The sequence below is a fragment of the Synchytrium microbalum genome (assembly GCF_006535985.1).
Source record: "Synchytrium microbalum strain JEL517 chromosome Unknown SmJEL517_scf0011, whole genome shotgun sequence".
Classification (NCBI taxonomy): Eukaryota; Fungi; Chytridiomycota; class Chytridiomycetes; order Synchytriales; family Synchytriaceae; genus Synchytrium; species Synchytrium microbalum.
The window spans coordinates 439,254-458,226 of NW_022158360.1; the positions used below are offsets into that span (position 1 = coordinate 439,254).

Below are 18,973 nucleotides of genomic sequence, written 5' to 3' on the forward strand. Positions count from 1 at the left end.
TTGGAGGATTCATCATCAAGTGCTTTAAGGCCTCATACTATACAAGAGGCAAACAAAAAGGGGTTAGTCAACCAATCGGTAATCCAAAACAGCCTCGGAGAGCATCGTTTAGGTCTCGTCTCGACGTTTCCTTCATATCAACATCATTCCGACACCCCTCCCAATAATATGCATCAATATTCAGTACGTTCATGAGTCGAAAACGACAGGTCAACAGCACGTCCGAGATAAACTTGTAATCGATTTTTCGTTTTTTTGCTCGAGCATCACGACAACGATATATTCCTTCACAACCCATTCTTCACCTCTGATTTGCATCGATTTGCTTCCCAACAGTGACAAGAAACCAGTCTCAATCACATGCAAGACCATACTGCTGAATCCAAATCCACCATCTTTCCTTCACCACCTCTCATCTTTTGCGTTGATCTTGCATGATCATCTTGAGACAATATTCATGCATCATATCCATCATTCCCAAAAGCGTCTAGTATCAATAACTTCTACAGACCCACTTTGGATCGACATGGTTTTCTTGTCCCTTTCCACCTCCATCGTGATATCGACAGTATGAGCAAATGTCTTCTTCGATACTTCTTCGATTCTTGATTCATCCAGACCTTCATCGTCAACTTTTTTTGCTACCCATACTGGGCCAAAATCGACGATGAACTGGCAAATCGAGTTCATCGTCGTGTCATTCGCCACCGTTATAACCAAAACAGGATTCTTCTTCACCACATCGATTCCTCGTCCACTCCCCAACACCACCACCAAGAAGACTTGACCATCCCAAAAACGCAACCACATTTTTGAAACACATCAAGCGATGATACGTACTGTAGTCCAGCATATGGCGGTGGACGGCATATGAGATAGAATCCTCGGCCTGATACCACGCATAAATCCCTTCCACCCTTCACTAGCATATATAATCCTAGCAGCGTCCTTCAACCCACTAGCATGCCTTATAGCTACATCCCCAGACATGCCTCTTGTCTGCAATAAAGTCCTGCACACATCTAAAGGCGTTGTGGCAGCCGCTGCTATGGCACCTGCAAGTCCACCCGACAACATATGCGTCTTGGGATCATATATACCACTCGGATTTAGTGTTTTACGGAAGTACTCGTACGTGGCGAAATGAATTGACTGGTACGGTATGGTCATCGATAAGGCTGTTGGGTATGATATATAAAAGGCTGAGAAGCCTTCGGTTTTTAGGATTTGGGATGCGCAAGAAAACATGCTTCTGTGTATTGTTCCTTGCATCTGCATCCTTTGTTTTATTACTAGATGGAGAGAGGCGTTGTTAGCATGCTGATGCTTCTGGCGGTGCTTTGATGGTTGAGAAGGGATGTGCACAAAGGACAAATGTTTCTAATAATGTTCTTCCCCATAACCTTTCACATCCCTTCACATCCACCACCACCGCCATATCCATAATCTCGTCCAATATTACCATCAAATGGATTCATGAGACCATCAGCAGCTATAGTAGCACAAGCACCAGCGGCACCGACTCGTATTGGGTGATGACCATCACCATCAGCCCCAAACATTACTTTACATTTCTCGTATGTTGCAAAATATAACGCGTGAGCCGGGCCAGCTCCTACAATTACTGATGAAACCCCTCTCCATAGAGAGAAGAGGCCTTCAGTAGTTGATATGCGAGATATAGCGTTCGTAACAGTGGTATATACAACGTTCGAATGCAGCACTTGCATACGAGTCTATGGATGTGTGGAGGAGAGTGTTAGATTGACTGGTTATGCGCGTCTTTGAGGTGCAGTTGTATAGGAGTGCACATTTTTTTTTGCGATCGACCACTTCAACACCCTTTCAGGCCAAACCGCCAAGTCTCCTCCATACACTCCTAATACACTGCATCCTACAGCTGTAATTACCTTTATAGAGTCCATAGGATACATGACAGAATGCTCTGTTATGCCTGCAAGAGCACCAGCCATAAGATTTACAGCGAGTGATGAAGTTGGCAAAGCTTCATAATCTATTTCGTCTTCTCCCAAGCTCATGGCCGGATGTCTATGTATATCGGATTCCTAATAAACTATTATATGACGAAAGGACCCTGCGTCCGTGTATTGGGTATCGGTTGTTGAGATGTTGACTGATGATGTAAATGGTTTATGTGGACGCTGTGAGAGGAAAGTGACTATGAGAATGATGTGGCTCGTTAGGTGATAGGTTTGCGAATCGGGTAATCTGCTTCTTTGGGCTTACTTTACTGCTTTTGACTAGCGCTTGAACTGGCCAACTTTTTTTTCTGCAGAAGGGAGGTAGCTCCTGCTAAAATTTGTAGCAGCACGATGATTGGCTGGCGACACCGTTTGCGTGTATCTACGATCGAGACAAGTGTAAGCTAACAGAGAATATAGAGAATATTAACTAAATGTGGATAATCTATAATATATGCATCGTTCAACCGTTTGGCGTTTGTTTGAAACTTTTGAGATGCAATTAGACAAACCTGTTGTAGCGTGCAGGTAGACACTGCATCCCATAGTACAGGTCAATCTTCGACTGGTGAAGCAGTTTTCTTACACCGATCGATTAGAGCTGGATGTCGTAAACTTGTGATGTTGTGTTTGTTGGTGCGTTAGTGCTGATTGCACGATAGGTTCCCGGTTGATCCGAATACTAAACGATACAAGAGGCAATCAGACATGCAAATGACACGTAAATATGACAGTTTCGTTATTCGACAATTCCATATTGCTATCTTTGCTCCTGGCTTTCCTCCTCACAACACACAATCCAACAGTTCAGGATACCTTCCTCTCGTCTTCTCAGCTGATGCATACCTTAGAGTCTGCTGCCGACAAGCAGACCTTTCTTGACGGAGTCGACACGTTCTTACTAGACTGTGACGGTATGTTGAAGTCCAAAGTTTAAAGCTTCTTGACCAACACGAAGGTTGAGATAAACAGACGATATGAAGGCTAACATCAACATTTTCAACCGACCAGGCGTTATCTGGTCAGGAAACGACGTATTTCCGAACGTCCATTATGTGCTGGACACATTACGATCCATGGTAATTTGGAGTGACATCAACTAAATTTGACATGTTGAGGGCAGCACCATCAGGAACACCTACTGACTTCTTTTTTTGCTTCATCATATCATTATAGGGTAAACGACTATTGTTCGTCACCAACAATAGCACCAAATCTCGGGCTGCTTATCGGAAAAAGTTTACTTCTTTGAATCTCACGGCTGATGTGGTAATGTCCAATACTATGCTTAAACCTCGCGATCTCATGTACTCATACAACACACATCTATAACAGGACGAAATATTCGGATCCTCGTATGCAGCTGCATACTACCTAAAACACATTCTCAACTTTCCCGATGACAAGAATGTGTATATATGTGGCATGGAGGGTATACAGGAGGAATTAAAGGCTGAGGAGATTTCATATATCGGCTCGTCTGTACGCACAGTGTTACGTTTTTTTGGCTCGTCGTCGCAGAACTCAAGAAACAATCCTCTGACACCCTTTCAAACTATACAACAGGCCGACGACGAGAATCTGAAGTCCATGGACGACATGGCCACCATTCTCCCGGACCCAAGTGTCGGAGCCGTTCTTTTCGGGTTTGACCTAAACATCAACTACAAAAAGCTTGCAAAAGCCTTCACATATCTACATGACAATCCGAGTGTCCATTTCGTGGCTACGAATTCGGATTTGACGTATCCGGCTGGTGGTCGTGTGTATCCTGGTATGTATCGCTGATTGATGTGGGTTGGTTTGTGCAGACGAAGTGAACTGAGTGAAACGTGTCTTTGTAGGTACCGGTGCTTTATTGTCTGCTCTCAGTGCTTCGGTGGGTCGTAAACCCATCATTTGTGGAAAGCCTGAACAGACTATGTTGGATGTTATCATCAACAAGTAATTGAATACCTTGGACTTGAGACTCAGTTTTTTTTGCTCCGAACTGGTTTGCTAATACTCGCATAATCACTCTTAGGTATCATCTGAACGTGGAGAGGACGTGTATGGTGGGAGATAGGTGAGTTTAGATGTTGCAGCCAACAAAATCCAGAATGATTGGAATCAAAAATGGCAGTTGGACGAGTTGCTTCGCCTTTGTGATTCTCATCACACATATATTTTCTATAGACTGGATACAGATATAGAATTCGGTAAATTGGGAGGTCTAAAGACATTGCTGGTTATGACTGGTAAGTATAATCAGTAGCTAATGCACTTGAAGAAAGTGCAGCAATTAACAAACCTCAATTTCATAGGTGTTACGTCAAAGCAGGAACTTTCGACGACCCATATAATACCAGACTATGTAATGAAGGGTCTGGGAGAGCTGCTTCCCCCTCCTTCTAATTAATAGATGTGGTTTGTTGTAGGACTGATACGTATAGTAGAGCATGTTGAGACCATTGTGGACATTTTGGGATTATTTATGTACGCGTAAATAGCTTGTGAGAGACACGTAAAAACAAACTGCGAGCTCTTCTTGTCTTTGCAATCTTCGCCTCCCTCAAATCTCAGACTCAACTACATACAAGAGCACACCTAGAAGTAGCAGAAGGAAGCAACCATGAATACAGAAGCGGTAAGTTTCATCATGTAAATCAGATGCATATCACACAATACTAACACTCTCTTCCTTGCTCTCAATATCAATAAATTCCTGAAATCTCGAATCATTCAACGTTCGCAATTTTCAATCCACTTCCAACCTATCCCACTTGTTCCCTCCCAATAATTATATGAAAATGCAAAGCTGTTATTCCTATTCGCAGTCATCATGGCAGCTGTACTGCTATTCGCGATGGTGTTTTTCGTATGTGGATTCAAAAGCACCATTATCTACTCGTGTGTCTCGAATAACATTATACAATGGATTTATGTCTAGATCATCATGTTCTCGGACCTGGAATGCGATTACATTAATCCTATTGATTTGTGTAATAAGCTCAATCAGGTATGTACGTTAGCTGAAACCTTGGGATGGTTGAAACAAGAGCTATATGGAATTGTTATTGCATTGCAACGATGATGGCCTAACGGAATTCACATTCTTACGCTTTATCCGTTAATCAGGTATGTATGAGCAGAGGAAACTCCATCAAAAGGAGGCGACGATCGTAATAGGACTGCAATCAAAGACAATTCCAATCTCCACACTTTTGACCCTCCCAGTCGATCCACACACTAACACCACATCGACCTTACCAACGCCTTTTCACTCTCTCAAACAGGTACGTACCAACTAAATCCTCAACCAAATGCAAAGAAAAATCTATATTACAGAGCATCATTCATCGACGACTCCTCCAATTCAACACGCTGCCTCCCATACGTTGCTACTCCCTCACATTCAAACTCTAACACTGCTCCACTCGCGCACTCGCAATAGTTCGTACTGCCAGAAAACTTTGCCCACACATTCCTGTGGCTCATGTTTCTGGTGAATGGATCTTGGATAGCTCTAATAGTCAATACTCCATTGGTGGCCTGGCACGTAAACAAGTGCGTATTTCATCTTTACAAGTATTTTTTTTTTTTTGGTTGGAGTTTTTGAGGAGGAGTGCTTCGAGAGTGTTTGGAAGAGTGGTCTGAGGATTTGGTGCGGAAGTATTGTAACGAGAGGCAATGCAAGAGCACCGAAGAGCAGATTTGTGGTTTTGAGTGAGAATGCTTGTGTTGCTGTTGTTGGGTTGAGTTTTGTTGGATGTGTGTTTTGAGAAAATTTAGGTTGTCCTTTTTGCATTTCAGACGAGACGAAGACGAGAGACTCGTCAGAGGAGCTTAAAGAGGGATTTAAGTCTTGCGAAGGGTGCTGTGGTTGCTTTTGAGGACTGCTTGAGGTTGTTAGTCCTCTTCTTAGACGATCTGAAGGAGTTTCAGTCTCTTTTTATATTGGCCCTTCAGAGGGCAAAAAATTCATATTGTTCCCATACGAACATCAGAGTTTCAAGGAGCTTTCGAGTCGGTGGAAGGATCTTGAGAAGGGGCTTTGACTCCATCCGATCCTCAGCTCGAAAAAAGCTCATATTTAACAAATCCAATTCCCACTCTTCTGTATAGGATTGTGAGTAACAGGCACATGTACGATGCCACCGAAATCTTTCGGACGTTACCACAACACAAGAAGGAGTGCTTTATCAAACTGGGGTTTTACCTCCTTTGCTTCTTCTACTGTAAGTGTTGAGGTTGGAAACTGTTGGTTTTTGAGTGTTTGAGTGCTCAACGAGCTTGGAGTGCCGTTTTCGTCGTGGTTGTTTTGGTGTGTGGGTGCCAGATATCTAAAACGTTTCTGATGTATCTTTATAGATCTGTATAGGATGATTCTGTATGTAGTGGCATGAACATGAAATTGCCTTTGGTGTATGCAAGTTGCAATGCTAATCGGTTTTTGTGATAGTGCGCTTCTCAATGAGAAGTGATCTTGGTCCTCATTTCGTGGAACAGGGATTATTTTTTGCTGAAGATGGCAAAGCAGCACATATAGTATCAACCAGTCTTATAGATCATTATGAAAGTGTGGAAAAAAGTGGTAAATTGTTTTACTAGTGCACCTTTTTCATATAAATAAACCGAAACCGTGGCATTTTAAAACGACTTGTGTGTGTGGTTCGTTTTTGGATGGTTGTGTGTATTTAGATATTAGCGAACAAATGATTATTACAATCGCAAATGGCCGTGTAAATCTATTTCACGGTCTAGTCGAAGACCCTTTCAGTCTTTCTGCAAGCCACGAATCCTATTAAAAACAGTCTTGTCAGAAACAAGCCCAAAAAAAAACAGTCGCATGAGAAGATCATACCGTCAACTCCTCAGCCTCATTCAAATCATATATCTTACCAGAGATATCCGCTTTCTGGAAGACATATGATTTGGCGGATGCGTATAGCATGCGACTTTGGTCGCTTGAGCCTATGTATAGCATTTTCATTCATGTCAGCGAGAAAGAACCTTGCAAACGTAAAGGAGGATGATGCTTGATTTACCATCAGGGCAATAGAAGAGTCCAACAAGAGGATACGATACACGTCCATCATCGTGTTTGTTCTCGTATGATAGGACTATGTAGCGTGGGGACGTGTCTGGGAGTCTGGAGGTGATGAAGGTGGTGGTACGTGTTAGGATGTTTGGAGACTGCAGTTCGTTTTCGTTTTTGAGGTGCGTTGTGGGCTTACTCTGATGCCAGATCGTCTATGGGTGTAAACAAAGTTAGCATATAGTCCACAGAAGCGTATTAGAAAACTTGGTTCATTGTTTGGTTGCAACTGAAGTCACAAAAAAAACCGAGCGATACTGCATATGTAACGACGCGAGCACTTACCAATTGTGACATTCTCATGTGTCTCGTCCTCCACAATCATTAGCTGTTTTGGGTCGATTTTTAGGACTAGGTGAAGAAGAGAGATGATGTGTGAGTAAAAAATGAGAATGAGTTATGTGCAGCAAGCATTTGGGGGTTTTCTTTTTGTGAGACAAAGAGAAGAGTGCCAGCTCAACCAGGGACAACATAGTCTTTCATTTAATCGACAGCTGTAATAGATCCTCATTCTTCCACCGACCTCTTAATTCTTTCCTTGTTTGGAAGATTGTGTTGCAGAGTTTGCTTTTGGGTTCACCAGCGCGATAATCTTAACCCAAGCACATACATCATAATCTCCGTTTAGATCTGCAGCTCAAAAAAACATCCTTCTTTATCCACCATCATCAATCAATCACCAGAAGTCATATGCTTGATAGTGTCGTTGATTCCTTTCAAATGCCAACCCAACACAGCTACACTCAAATCACCCATTTAAAGATACATCTGAAATACATCCTCCATTATTCTGCACCACTCCAAAATCCAACCAAGAATCAAAACACCCAAAGGATTCAATGCCACCCAGATGCTCTGCCAATGTTGATACCCACCTAAAGCGGCATTTGATTTAGCCTTTCTAAATCTGAATTTCTTGAAGGATTCTAAGACACCATTGTCGATGTCGCATGTGTTGTTCTATGTTGAAGTTGCAAGATATGAGTTGATTGCGTTTGGAATTCGTACAAGAATACCACAAGGGCAGACTGAAGAGATAGGCAAGTTGCAGGGATGCGATTACACGTACCGCCATGGCTCTGAAATTATTTCTTGCCCCTGAACTACTAATGTCCTCCTTGACTGAAACGATTTCGTTAAGAATTGAAGAGAACAAAGAAGGGAGCAATTACAGTTACCAGACACGTTTAGTGTGATTTGACGTGTTTTCAATCAGCATTATTGATATCTAAGGACTAATTGTATGATGCAAGATACCATGTTATTCTCAACCTAGACTTGAGAAGCCTCTGCAGAACCTGGCGCAGAGTCTTTGAAAATCAATATTGGAATGATCATCCAACTGCAAACTTGTCCGTAGGCGTATCTCTAGATCAAATGTCAAGGATGTACGACAAATTGAACAACCACTCTTGGATAACATTGCCAGGCTGGTGATCAAGCAACCTATATACACTATCTAGAGGGCATCTACGATGGGGCGGACTACCAAAATCCTGCAAGAAACCATTGTGACAAATCGTATGATATTATTGGCCACTTCCCATCGACCGTTCACCAAGCTGGATTTCCATCCTCGTGTGTATTGTACAAACGGCTTCCAGCAGTTTGCTGCCAAGTCCCCGGTCATCAAGAAAATAGATATCACATTATCAGAAGGAGACGAACGGTTTACGATGAACGAAAAGCCAGGTCTAGCTGCCTTTATGCAAGCGCCGGCTCTTGAATCTCCCAATTGGTGTGGGCGATTTACCGGTAGTGCTAGTTACTGTGCACTCGACGACGTGATTAAGGCTCTTGTAACAAAAAGCGGTGGCAGTTTACGTACACTGGTTCTGAATCGTCTTAATATAAGGAAGCTCCGTCACATTCGCTTGTTGTAGAATTTACCAGTTTTGAACGATACTCACCATAAAGATTTTAATTGTCTGTGTCTAGCTGTCTGGTACCTGGTGTGAGAGAAAAGACGGTGATGTTGGCTATAATAGAGTCGTCACAAGCAACTTGTTTTGTGGACCCTGCTAGGAAGTCATCCATTCATAAGTGGGCTCGAGCAAGGATGTTACGTGACACTGTGTATCAAAACTGTGTCCCTGCTGGTTTGCAACTTGCCGAGACCAAAACAAGGATACGACTCAGGAACATTCGAAATTCTTGCCGACTGAGACGTCCTCTTGTTTCTCATCTTCAACATTCGTTACTTGATTGGATTATTATGGAGATATAGGTGAAGAAGAGAAGTTGTGGGCGGGCGGAACGAGAGCAAGCTCACGTTATCCCAAGGGAGCATGATTTTTTTTGTCCTTTGGTCAATCCACAGACAGCTTAACGTCTCAATCAAACCCAATGACCCCTCAATTGAATCTCTGCAGCTGTTAACATTCCTCCTTCATCCATCATAGTCTTGAAATATCTTGAGAGACTCCTTATAAATCGTTTGGGTTTATGGCAAACGAGTTGAATCAAACCATCAAACCCAGACGCATGCGCGTAATCTTCAATTGAATATGCCCCTTCAGTCTTGTCCATCGTCCCTCGTCACAACAAGTGGAAGGGTGTTGAACGGACGAGTTAACAGACTGCAGGCATGACATTGCTTTGTAATATGTACCAACGAATCATTTCATGCAGCAAATTCGGCCTGCTGACTCTAAAAAATTCGATAAATCAAAGTTTCAGAATGCGAAACGAGTATCAACAAGGACTTATAGTGACCCTTTTTCCTTATTTTAAAAAGCTCCAATCAGTACTAATACCCGGAAGTCTTTATAATTCCTCGGTTGACGTGCAGCAACATCCAGTTGGAACAACAGTATACTTTTCGACGCAATTCGCTTTTAAAGCTCGAGTCTGACGATAACAGAAAAGAAGTCGCTCCGATATTTCTCCTGATACTACAAATAAGAATTTCCTGCTGGCCTCAATCAGAGTTTTTGCGAGTTTCTCAGCGCATCCATCCTTTAAAACTGAAGTCTCGCTGTTACACCAAATGGCAAACACATTCAGAAAGACCCACTTAATCAGAAAAGTAACGATGTATTTAGTCCACTTACTTATACAATACAACACATACAAGTCAAACTATAAACAATCAAACCAAATTTACTTTCTACACCACCAACAAACTGATTTCTCCCATTTAATCAAGAATCTGGGTTACAAAGTCAACCAATCTAGATGCATAGCGCTGAGGTTCCTCAACACTATGCTCTATTCCCTCCCAAACCGTTGAATGATTAGTAGGTGAAACAGCTTGTAATGTTGGCGACTTTGGGCTATTCAGACCTTCATCGCTCTCTGAACCACGCCATTGTTCTGTGAGAAATGAGGCCTGTCGTTTAAGACCTCGTTCCACCCATTTCGAAAAGTTAAATCTCTGCAGAATATCGATGATGCCAATGTAGTAGATCTAAGTTTCGGAAATTGGCATCGGTCAAAGATATAAAACACAAAAATGTGAGCCTTACTTCATATTCAACGTCAGATGCCATCATTCCAACACTTTTGAGCCCTCCATGATATTGTTTATGGAATGGAGTGGCTTCATCGTCAGCAGCGTCCTCTACACTACTTTGGCCAGATTCAGAGGCACTGCCATTCACCAACCACATAAAGAAGGTGGCTGCCTGAGTTGGGATGTTACTACGGATGGAGCGAATGGAAGAGTACACTGAGGCATGACGTGGCCATGTGTCTGGCACTCGACTGCTACGATGCTGACGAAACGATGGATTGCTTGAGGATGTAGCAAATGATGGTTGTACTCGTTCACGGCGATGGATTCCAATTAGCAAGCTATAGCGAAAAATTCAGCGTGAGCGAGAGTTCAACCCCAACTTTGCTGCTAGAATTCGCTAACCTGTAATCCATAAACGCATGACTCTTCAACAATGCGACATCTTTCTCCAGTTGACGAATCAACCGACCCTTGTTTTCTTTTCCAACGTGCAGAAGACCTGTATGGCCAATGGCCAGAAGTTGCCAAAAGTCAAGTTCTTTCAAGGTGACTTCCGAGTCTTGAAAGACATCATCGTCACCGTCGCCATCATCCACAGATGATTTCAGAGTGGCAGACGACAATGACGATGTCCTGGAAACGTATCCTAGTAAATTTTGAATGGCCTGACGACCAACGTTGGAGCCTTTAAAATCGAATCTGTGTAGCGAACATGAGTTAGGGCAGTGCTATACAAAAAAAGGCGATTATAGAGAAGACAAACCTCTGATGAATTGACAGGTCAGTGTCATATACACATGTCATAGCAATCAAGGTAAACCTGGACCCCAACACTGATTCCAAACTACCAAAGAATCCATTTCCACTGAGGACTCGTTCGCCTGGCAATTTCTCAAACGTGTAGCATCCAAAGTAGCGTGGCAAGAATGTATGCGGATTCGAAGAGACAAAATCTAGATATGCAGGCAAGAAGGCTTTTAAGCTTTCATGCTCTGACCCACGTAACGTCTTGAAGAGGTAACGTCTATCAGTGGTCTTCAAGAAGAAGGAACCTGATTGACCAGGAGATTGTTGAATAATGAATGGTCTTGAAAGCGAATCATATAACTCTTGATGCGTCAGGTTTAGTGATTTGCGTAGGTGTATGAATACTAGCGGTGCATGTTCAGTCAACTTCATCCGTCCTAGCTCTGGCAAGGACATCTAAGATCACAGTCCGAATATATGTGTAAGCAAGTAGAACAAGGGCAAGACAATGACGAAGATGATCACCTCGAATGAAGAATCTTCCAGGAAAGAAGCTCTCGACAGACCAGTTGGTAAAGCAAAAGAACGCTGATCTGCCAGGTCATCATCACTAATGTACAAAGTCTTGCCCTTTCGAGCACCGTCCGTAACAGCTACGTTTAAAATTTGATATAAGGAGAATTGTTGCTGCAAAACTTAACATGCATGCACGTTACGAAAACTCACGAGTTGGAGTATTGCATCTGTTTGGAATTCTTGACCTTCCACCATCAGAACTCCTTCTCAGCAGTGGATCAAAGAGGTGTTGCAGCGATGGTCTTGGTGAGTCTTCGTTTATCCTTGATGAGCGAGCGTCCGTAGCTGGTGATGTACTTTGTCTACGTCGTTTTCTCGAGTGTGGTATGGGCGAGGTTGTCTGAGACCTAGTAGCAGCGATTGTCGAAGCAGCCATCAGGGATATTCGGATACCGTGTCGTAGCAGTTGTACAGTTGGAGGTTCTAGCAATCGACGAGGAGGTCGTTGAAAAGACGGTCGTCGAGCAGACAGTAGAGGGTCTGCGAAGATGGTGAGTGTTTGATCAGCAGAAGAGCAGCCAATAACGATTTACTGCAGAAATGATAATAAGAGTGATGATACCGACCATATATTCCAGCCTCATCGTCATCTTGCAACCTTGATGTACAACAAGAAGATTAGATGTGTTGGTGTATCAGACTGGCGTTCACAGTAAAGAGGCTTACGTGACATATGCAGAGCTTCGTTTGCAGCATATAAAGCATGCTACTGACAGTAGCAGAGTAGCAATGCCTATCGACGCGACCAGCAAGCTGCTCGATTCCATCACTAGAAGGACCAGCCAGCAAGCACAAGAAGGAGAACTACCGATATATAGATTGGATCAGTGCTCTATCCGTACGATCTACAGAATCAGCTATGAATGCCTGGGTGGCCCTGGTCGACCTTCTCACTGCAAGACTAGAGAAACGACAAAAGTTGGCAGAGCCTGTTTCATGGTATGCATTCGTTTCATCTCCCTCAAGTCGCCATAATTTACGCGTTCATCTTTCATGTAATCATGACGTAACCCCTCGCCATCGTCCTTCTTCATGCAGGAATTGGGTCTTTGCCAAAGTCATCACAATCTTGACTTGTTATCCTTCAGGAGTCACTAAAGCCATTCTCATGAGCGAACTGGAATTGGCACTAAAGGAATCTAGACGTGCTACATCTTCAACCAAGTTTCAATCGCTGGACTCTATTGGCGAAACGCCAGACTTTACAAAGCTGGTCGAAGCCAAAATCACCAATGTCAACCACCTCCCTGGCTCTCAAACTGTCATGATCACATTGTCGACCGAGTCCAAGACTCTCGATATGTTTCTGCATCATCGCTTCTCACCACTGGCTGTCCAAGGCATTCTTCAACAGGTTGGACCGACGCCATCCCATAATGATATCCAACTTCCTGACCAAACGTTGCTTACTAACTCAAACTTATGGATTCTTTGTATCGATAGAAACTTATTCGCATGGCAGGACTACGTCTTAGCTCAGGCTTCCAGAAACCACGGAGGCTGCTTCCTACAGACTGTGCCGTGATTGTCCTCGATCAAACCCAAGACTCTGGATTCCTATCAACCAGTTTTCCAAATCATTTGCAGGATGTGGACGCAGCGATACTGCTTGCAGGTCGCCAGTATGCCTTTCTCCTGGAAGTGAGTTGTACTTTCCATCGTCAACAATCGAACTGGACTAACACTTCCTATAAAACTACAGGTTGTTGAGATATCTGCGCCGCTTGCAGCTGAACGAAAAGGACACGTCAAGAAGGTCCTCGTTAGATTACAAGATAAAACACATGGCTGGGCTACTATGACATTTTGCGATGATTTGATTGGGATTACTAGACTGTTCAAGCAGGTACTATTAGATGATCCATGTAACACTACCATCTTCTTTCTCGTTCATCGTCTTTCTAGTTGTCGCTGACGCATTTTTCAAACAGGGTGATATCCTTGGAGTGAGCCAACCATACATTCATCCTGATTTCCACCATAATGAGATGTACTTTGAGTATGGATCATTGACAACATTGTGCTGCATTCCAACAGAACAAAAGGTCTGGTTACCTGTCTTGAAAGCAACTGAAAGACAGTCTCAGCGATTCTTTCTCAAATAGCCTCGGGCAAGCATGTCGAATGTATCCCCGACTCATCATCCAGTGCAACGAAACGAAAGTGGAGAATTGGACTACTCTGCCTTCGCAGGTCGCGTACTTCTCAAGGGCCTATCTACTCATATGACACATTTCTCATTGTTGGGAACAGTTGTCTTGATGGTAACATCTGTTGGATGTCCCCTTCAGTTTCCGATGTCAATTTAATTCTTCTTTTTGTACAAAGGCGTCAGATGCCTCGAGAGATCAAGACATGGTTGGTATTCGATTGCAAGATGAGACGGGTACGTGCCCTATCGTGTTTGAATAAATCGCAAATCTGACAAGTATCACACTGTTGGATAGGAGTATGTGATATAACGATTTGGAATAGTTTCGCCGTACACGGACTCAAGATCCGACCAGGAAATCTCGTCTTTATTCAAGACCTGTCAACAGATGCAGACCCTCGAATGGCAAATGGGAGATTACCAAAGAGTCGTATCGTAGTGTGTAGGCGTTGCACTTCCGATTCGTTCTACATGTAGTTTTCCTAATGTGCATTCGTCCTTAAAAAACAGTATCTGGGATTAGCGGAATCATGACCTCCCCTGATCTATACAAGACATCTACCTTGCGAGACTCTTCCTCATCACGCTTTGGTTGCTATGTCCAAGGGCTGATTTCTGGCCTTCGAGCACAGTCTAATGGTTTGGCTCGTCTCATACGTGAGCATCGTTATTTAATACCATTAGCTCCTCGCAAATGTCTTTAACAATCTCATCTTGACACAAACATAGATTCGAGATGCTTGGATGGTCTAACGATAGTCGAAGAAGGATACGAATGTCGCAGTTGTGGTGTTGCTGTAAAGAGGAATGAAGCCCAACTGGCTTATACCCTGCAAGTGGACATTACCGACGATACATCTCTTATACGAGCAGATTTACATCCACGAGCAGCACTAGATCTCGTTGGACTACCAGCATATGACTTTATGGATTTGCGAGATGATGAGAGGGTACTTTTGTTGAGTGGTTGCTTGTGCAAGGAGTTTGTGTTTAGTGTTTCGAATCTTCCCGACGTAAGTTTTGAATTTGATGGTGTTGGGAGATTTGAAAGCTGAAGACGAAGTCTTTTGTGTAGGGACATCACCGAATCGAAGCTTTAGTCCCGGTTGCATCACCAATACACGAGCTTCGTAATGTTGTGGATTCTTTGGAGGAGTTTCTATGATTTATAGAGATCTCGTTTGCAAGGTTATTCACATTTAAAGGGTTGTATTAATTTTTATGTGCATTGTTTAAAGGAATTTCAATGACATGCATACATAGATCTCGTTTGCAAGGTCATTCACATTCACAGGGTTGTCTTTGTTTGTGTATTTGATTCTTTGTATTTGAAGTAGTTTAATACAAAATCCTTCTGTGCAGAACCACAAAGCATTAATGTAGAGATGTGGAGTCAAAGGCATTGGTGGAGCCCAGACTACTAGGGTCTCTGACAAGTGTGTTGCAACTATGTGTAGTAGAGTCCGGACACAAGCATGGACTAGTGGTATTGGTATAGTGTCCTTGTTTGGCTTGCAGATCGTTCATAAAAAACCATAATAATACTTTTTCATGTTCTTTATTATACTCCGAAGCTCTCTTTTATGTTTTACATTTACAACACGTGTGCTAGCTCCATAATCAGAACAAATTGAACCACGCCAACGTGTACTCATCGTTTACGTTTCAACCGTTCCATGGCTCCCACGACTTCCTCCTCTTTTTCATTAGAGGCAGAAGCAGCCAACAAATTCCCAAACAGGGCTTCAGGCACATGAGCCTTCGTAATCCCTTCAATCTCCTCGTTTTCTCCACCTTCATCCCCATCTCCTCCTCCTTCCTCATCATCGTCATCGTCCTCAATAGCAATCTCCTCTTCATTTACAACAGCTCCATTATTATTATTGGTCGTATTACTACCGGCCAGACCAGACGTCTTTTTGGCAGACACAAATCCAAGAACTCGCAGATTCGATCCTCCTGGTTTGGCTGATTCAGCAGCTATGGCTTCTGCTTCTTCTTCTAATTCTTGCATGGCCGATACATTGCCATTTTTGATGGCTGCTACAGTCTCATCGTCTGGATTGGCTGCCTTTTTTGCTGCCAAGAGTTGCGCAGAGATGAAGGATATATCTGTATTGTATTTAGCCTGTACGGATCTCTTAATCCTATTTGGACGTGAAGATGTGTTTGAGTTAGAAATGCAATGTGACCTAAAAGACCAAAACCAAGGAATGGGACATGAAGTTGTATTTTCGCGAGCCTCCAAAACAATCAACACCTCCACGCTCCCCTTACCTGAGCATTTCCTTAAACGTATCCTCATTCCCATGCTTGACTTCAAAGTCATGCCAGCGCTTCCAGAACTCAGCATCCATTCTTGGATCACAGAATTGACTAGCAAAAGCCAATACAGCTCTACCTCGATCAATCTCACCCAGCTTAACTTCTAAATCACAGAATCGTAACGCCATATCTCGGGCTTCTTTATCGGGAAGCACTTCAATGGCTTTTTCATAGATTTCTCGAGTCGAAGTCAATCCAAAGTAGCTCGTGGCTTTGGCTATATATAGTTCAAACATGGATTTACGATCTGTATCGGATACGGCGGATGTGGCTCGGCTGTAGATCCGCATGGCATGGCGTGCTAGTCCATAATCTTCTTCTAGCTTGGCGTATGCTATATAGAGTGCCTTGGCGAGGTTTGCTGGTACGTGGGCGACTGCTTGTTCAAACAAGTCTCGAGCTCGTTCTAGCTTTGTACCAGCATATCGTTTTATAAACTTGTCCAAGTATAAATTCCAGATTTCGAAGGCTATAGGATAATTAAAGAGGGCTATACCTCGTTCATACACACGATATGATTCCTCGAAAAAGTTGTGTTCTTCGAGAAAGACGGCATAGTTGATTATGGTCTGTGGCGTAGCAATCTTGAGCTCGATCATGCGGTCATATACTGCTCTAGTCGATTCCTGCGTACCTAGAGCTTCTTCCAAATCTACAAAGTGCTCCCACAGTTTCAGACTCTTAAAGAGTCGCTGTTGTGGCGGCAGATTATCATCACTATATCGTATACTAGCTTGGTGCGAAGCTGATGTTTTGGCTGGTGGCGATGTGGCTCGACCAAGGACTTCCAGAGCAGCTTCTGGATGACCTGTTTCTAACTCCCAATCAGACCATGCTACCCATACATCAGCTAGCTCTTCTACTCGTTTATATGGGACTTTGGTCGATTTAGTAAATATCGCTCTAGCAGCATCAGCATCTTCTACTAGTGCTTCGTCTCCATCGCCGTCGACGGTGGTGTGACGAGCATACCATAGAGCAAAATCAATCCATAGCTGTGATAGTTTACCACTGGCTTTTTTTGGGCTGATGGCATCGAATGCATTCGTATATGTTTCTACTACCTTGTTGTCATTATTTAAATCAATGCATAGTTTTACTCGATTCTTCCACTCGTTGACGTTATGTGGATTTTGACGTAGGAGCACATCGTTTACAAGGAAGGGCCGACGTCTAACGAGCCGTTCGAGGCGAGCTAGTCGTATTTCAGCTTCCAAATCATCGGCTTCTTCTATGTCGTTTGATACTAGGTATTCTTCGAATTCGGCATAAGCTTGATAAATCATGGAAAAGTCCGCGACAGTCATGATTTTAGACAGGGCTTCTTCATAGACATCTCTAGCCTTTTCGATTTCACCCTTTAATATCCACCATCGAGCTAGCGCATTCCAAAGTTTACCGACTTGATCCGTAAATCTCGAGATGCCACTACGTAGAATCTTGTCTATATCGAGCTTTGTCACGGTTCCAGATATAAATGCGCCCAATCGTTTCGGCAATGGATTATCGGCAGTAGCAACTTCCATGGCTTCAGCGTGATCACACACCAATTCACAGAGTTGAACCCAGAATTGGTATTGCGATCTCCCATTCTTTGATTTGTATTTAGGGTCTTCTACTAGCGAAGCCAGCACTCGAGCAGCTTCAGCATATCGAGGTGGTTGGACAACATCCAGTAGTACATCAATGTAATCTTCAGCTTCACCAGGCTCTAGTTTTAAGTACCGTCTCCATATACGGATTGCAGCTTCGCCCTGTACTATGGAAGCGTGTTTGAGATATAGCGGCCATATGCGATCGTGCTGGGTTATCGGGAGTGCTCGTAGTGCACGATCGAATACGTGGCGAGTGTGTGTTGGTCGTGGTTGGTGCATCAATACATAGCAGTGTAAAATCCATATTACAGGGTACTTGTGACATAGTACCAGACATCGTTCAAAGCAGCTGTTTATAGATGCCCATTCGGGATCTGTGTACGGTATTTTTGGCGTTGTGAGGTTTAAGGATGATGGTTTTATGGGAGCTTCCAATACAAGCGATAGTCGTAAATCCAGGTATAATTTCCATAGCTTGTACGAGCCTGGAGCTTCATTCACCGCCCTGTTATGAAGAAGATTGATATTTTTTAGATGAGTTTGGGAATGGACTGCGTTTGATGAGTTTCATCCAGGAGCATACCTTTCGTATATGAATATTTTGTTTTTGACACTGCTGTCACCCTTGAACTCGAGATACCTTAACCATGCCTTAATATTCAGGGGATTCCTCAAGCACTCTTCTTCAAATGGAATGTCGTCTGGAGCAATCATCAGCAACTAGTTTGGGGTAGGTAGAAAGAATCAGAATTATTGAATGATTACTAAGACCTCGATTATGACTTGACTATGTACCATATCTTCACGTTCACGGTCTGATGCTTCAGAGTGTTGACCATTCTCTTCCTCAGACTCTTTTACTGGATGAGCTTCCGTAGCATCCTCCATGACTGCATCGTCGGTCGGCTGCTGCTCGGGCTGAGACTCTTGAGCAGTCTTGCGCTTCTTGGTCGCTTTGGCCATCCTGGTCGTCGAGTTTGCTGAAATCTGCGTGTTTTGGGAGTTGAGGTCGTTGAATGTTCAAGCTCGACGTGATAATCATTAGTACAGAACATCAGTAAC

The 18,973-nt window shown here is 43.3% G+C and overlaps 6 protein-coding genes across 6 annotated transcripts; 2 read left to right on the forward strand and 4 right to left on the reverse strand.

Moving 5' to 3' along the window:
• Window positions 1-822: 822 nt before the first annotated feature.
• SmJEL517_g02630 (uncharacterized protein) lies at window positions 823-2,039 on the reverse strand (the record flags this gene model as incomplete). The annotated part of the gene is made up of 3 exons (XM_031168558.1): window positions 823-1,292; window positions 1,421-1,736; window positions 1,911-2,039. The coding sequence occupies 3 exons, from the start codon at window positions 2,037-2,039 to the stop codon at window positions 823-825; spliced, it is 915 nt and encodes a 304-aa protein (XP_031025503.1).
• Window positions 2,040-2,709: 670 nt separating this feature from the next.
• On the forward strand, window positions 2,710-4,380 carry SmJEL517_g02631 (uncharacterized protein; the record flags this gene model as incomplete). The annotated part of the gene is made up of 9 exons (XM_031168559.1): window positions 2,710-2,896; window positions 2,994-3,061; window positions 3,159-3,251; window positions 3,318-3,464; window positions 3,549-3,756; window positions 3,827-3,926; window positions 4,006-4,047; window positions 4,158-4,219; window positions 4,286-4,380. The coding sequence occupies 9 exons, from the start codon at window positions 2,710-2,712 to the stop codon at window positions 4,378-4,380; spliced, it is 1,002 nt and encodes a 333-aa protein (XP_031025504.1).
• Window positions 4,381-4,803: 423 nt separating this feature from the next.
• On the forward strand, window positions 4,804-6,367 carry SmJEL517_g02632 (uncharacterized protein; the record flags this gene model as incomplete). The annotated part of the gene is made up of 5 exons (XM_031168560.1): window positions 4,804-4,839; window positions 4,912-4,980; window positions 5,416-5,528; window positions 6,087-6,199; window positions 6,333-6,367. The coding sequence occupies 5 exons, from the start codon at window positions 4,804-4,806 to the stop codon at window positions 6,365-6,367; spliced, it is 366 nt and encodes a 121-aa protein (XP_031025501.1).
• Window positions 6,368-6,714: 347 nt separating this feature from the next.
• Window positions 6,715-8,134, reverse strand: SmJEL517_g02633 (uncharacterized protein; the record flags this gene model as incomplete). Its single annotated transcript, XM_031168561.1, has 7 exons — window positions 6,715-6,762; window positions 6,826-6,935; window positions 7,010-7,113; window positions 7,199-7,214; window positions 7,345-7,410; window positions 7,935-8,019; window positions 8,129-8,134. The coding sequence occupies 7 exons, from the start codon at window positions 8,132-8,134 to the stop codon at window positions 6,715-6,717; spliced, it is 435 nt and encodes a 144-aa protein (XP_031025502.1).
• Window positions 8,135-10,198: 2,064 nt separating this feature from the next.
• Window positions 10,199-12,606, reverse strand: SmJEL517_g02634 (uncharacterized protein; the record flags this gene model as incomplete). Its single annotated transcript, XM_031168562.1, has 8 exons — window positions 10,199-10,468; window positions 10,527-10,854; window positions 10,919-11,215; window positions 11,280-11,719; window positions 11,789-11,916; window positions 11,990-12,319; window positions 12,406-12,437; window positions 12,506-12,606. 8 exons carry the CDS (start codon window positions 12,604-12,606, stop codon window positions 10,199-10,201), a joined length of 1,926 nt encoding a protein of 641 aa, XP_031025499.1.
• A 3,036-nt stretch (window positions 12,607-15,642) lies between these two features.
• Window positions 15,643-18,874, reverse strand: SmJEL517_g02635 (uncharacterized protein; the record flags this gene model as incomplete). Its single annotated transcript, XM_031168563.1, has 4 exons — window positions 15,643-16,138; window positions 16,269-18,416; window positions 18,495-18,631; window positions 18,707-18,874. 4 exons carry the CDS (start codon window positions 18,872-18,874, stop codon window positions 15,643-15,645), a joined length of 2,949 nt encoding a protein of 982 aa, XP_031025500.1.
• Window positions 18,875-18,973: the final 99 nt, after the last annotated feature.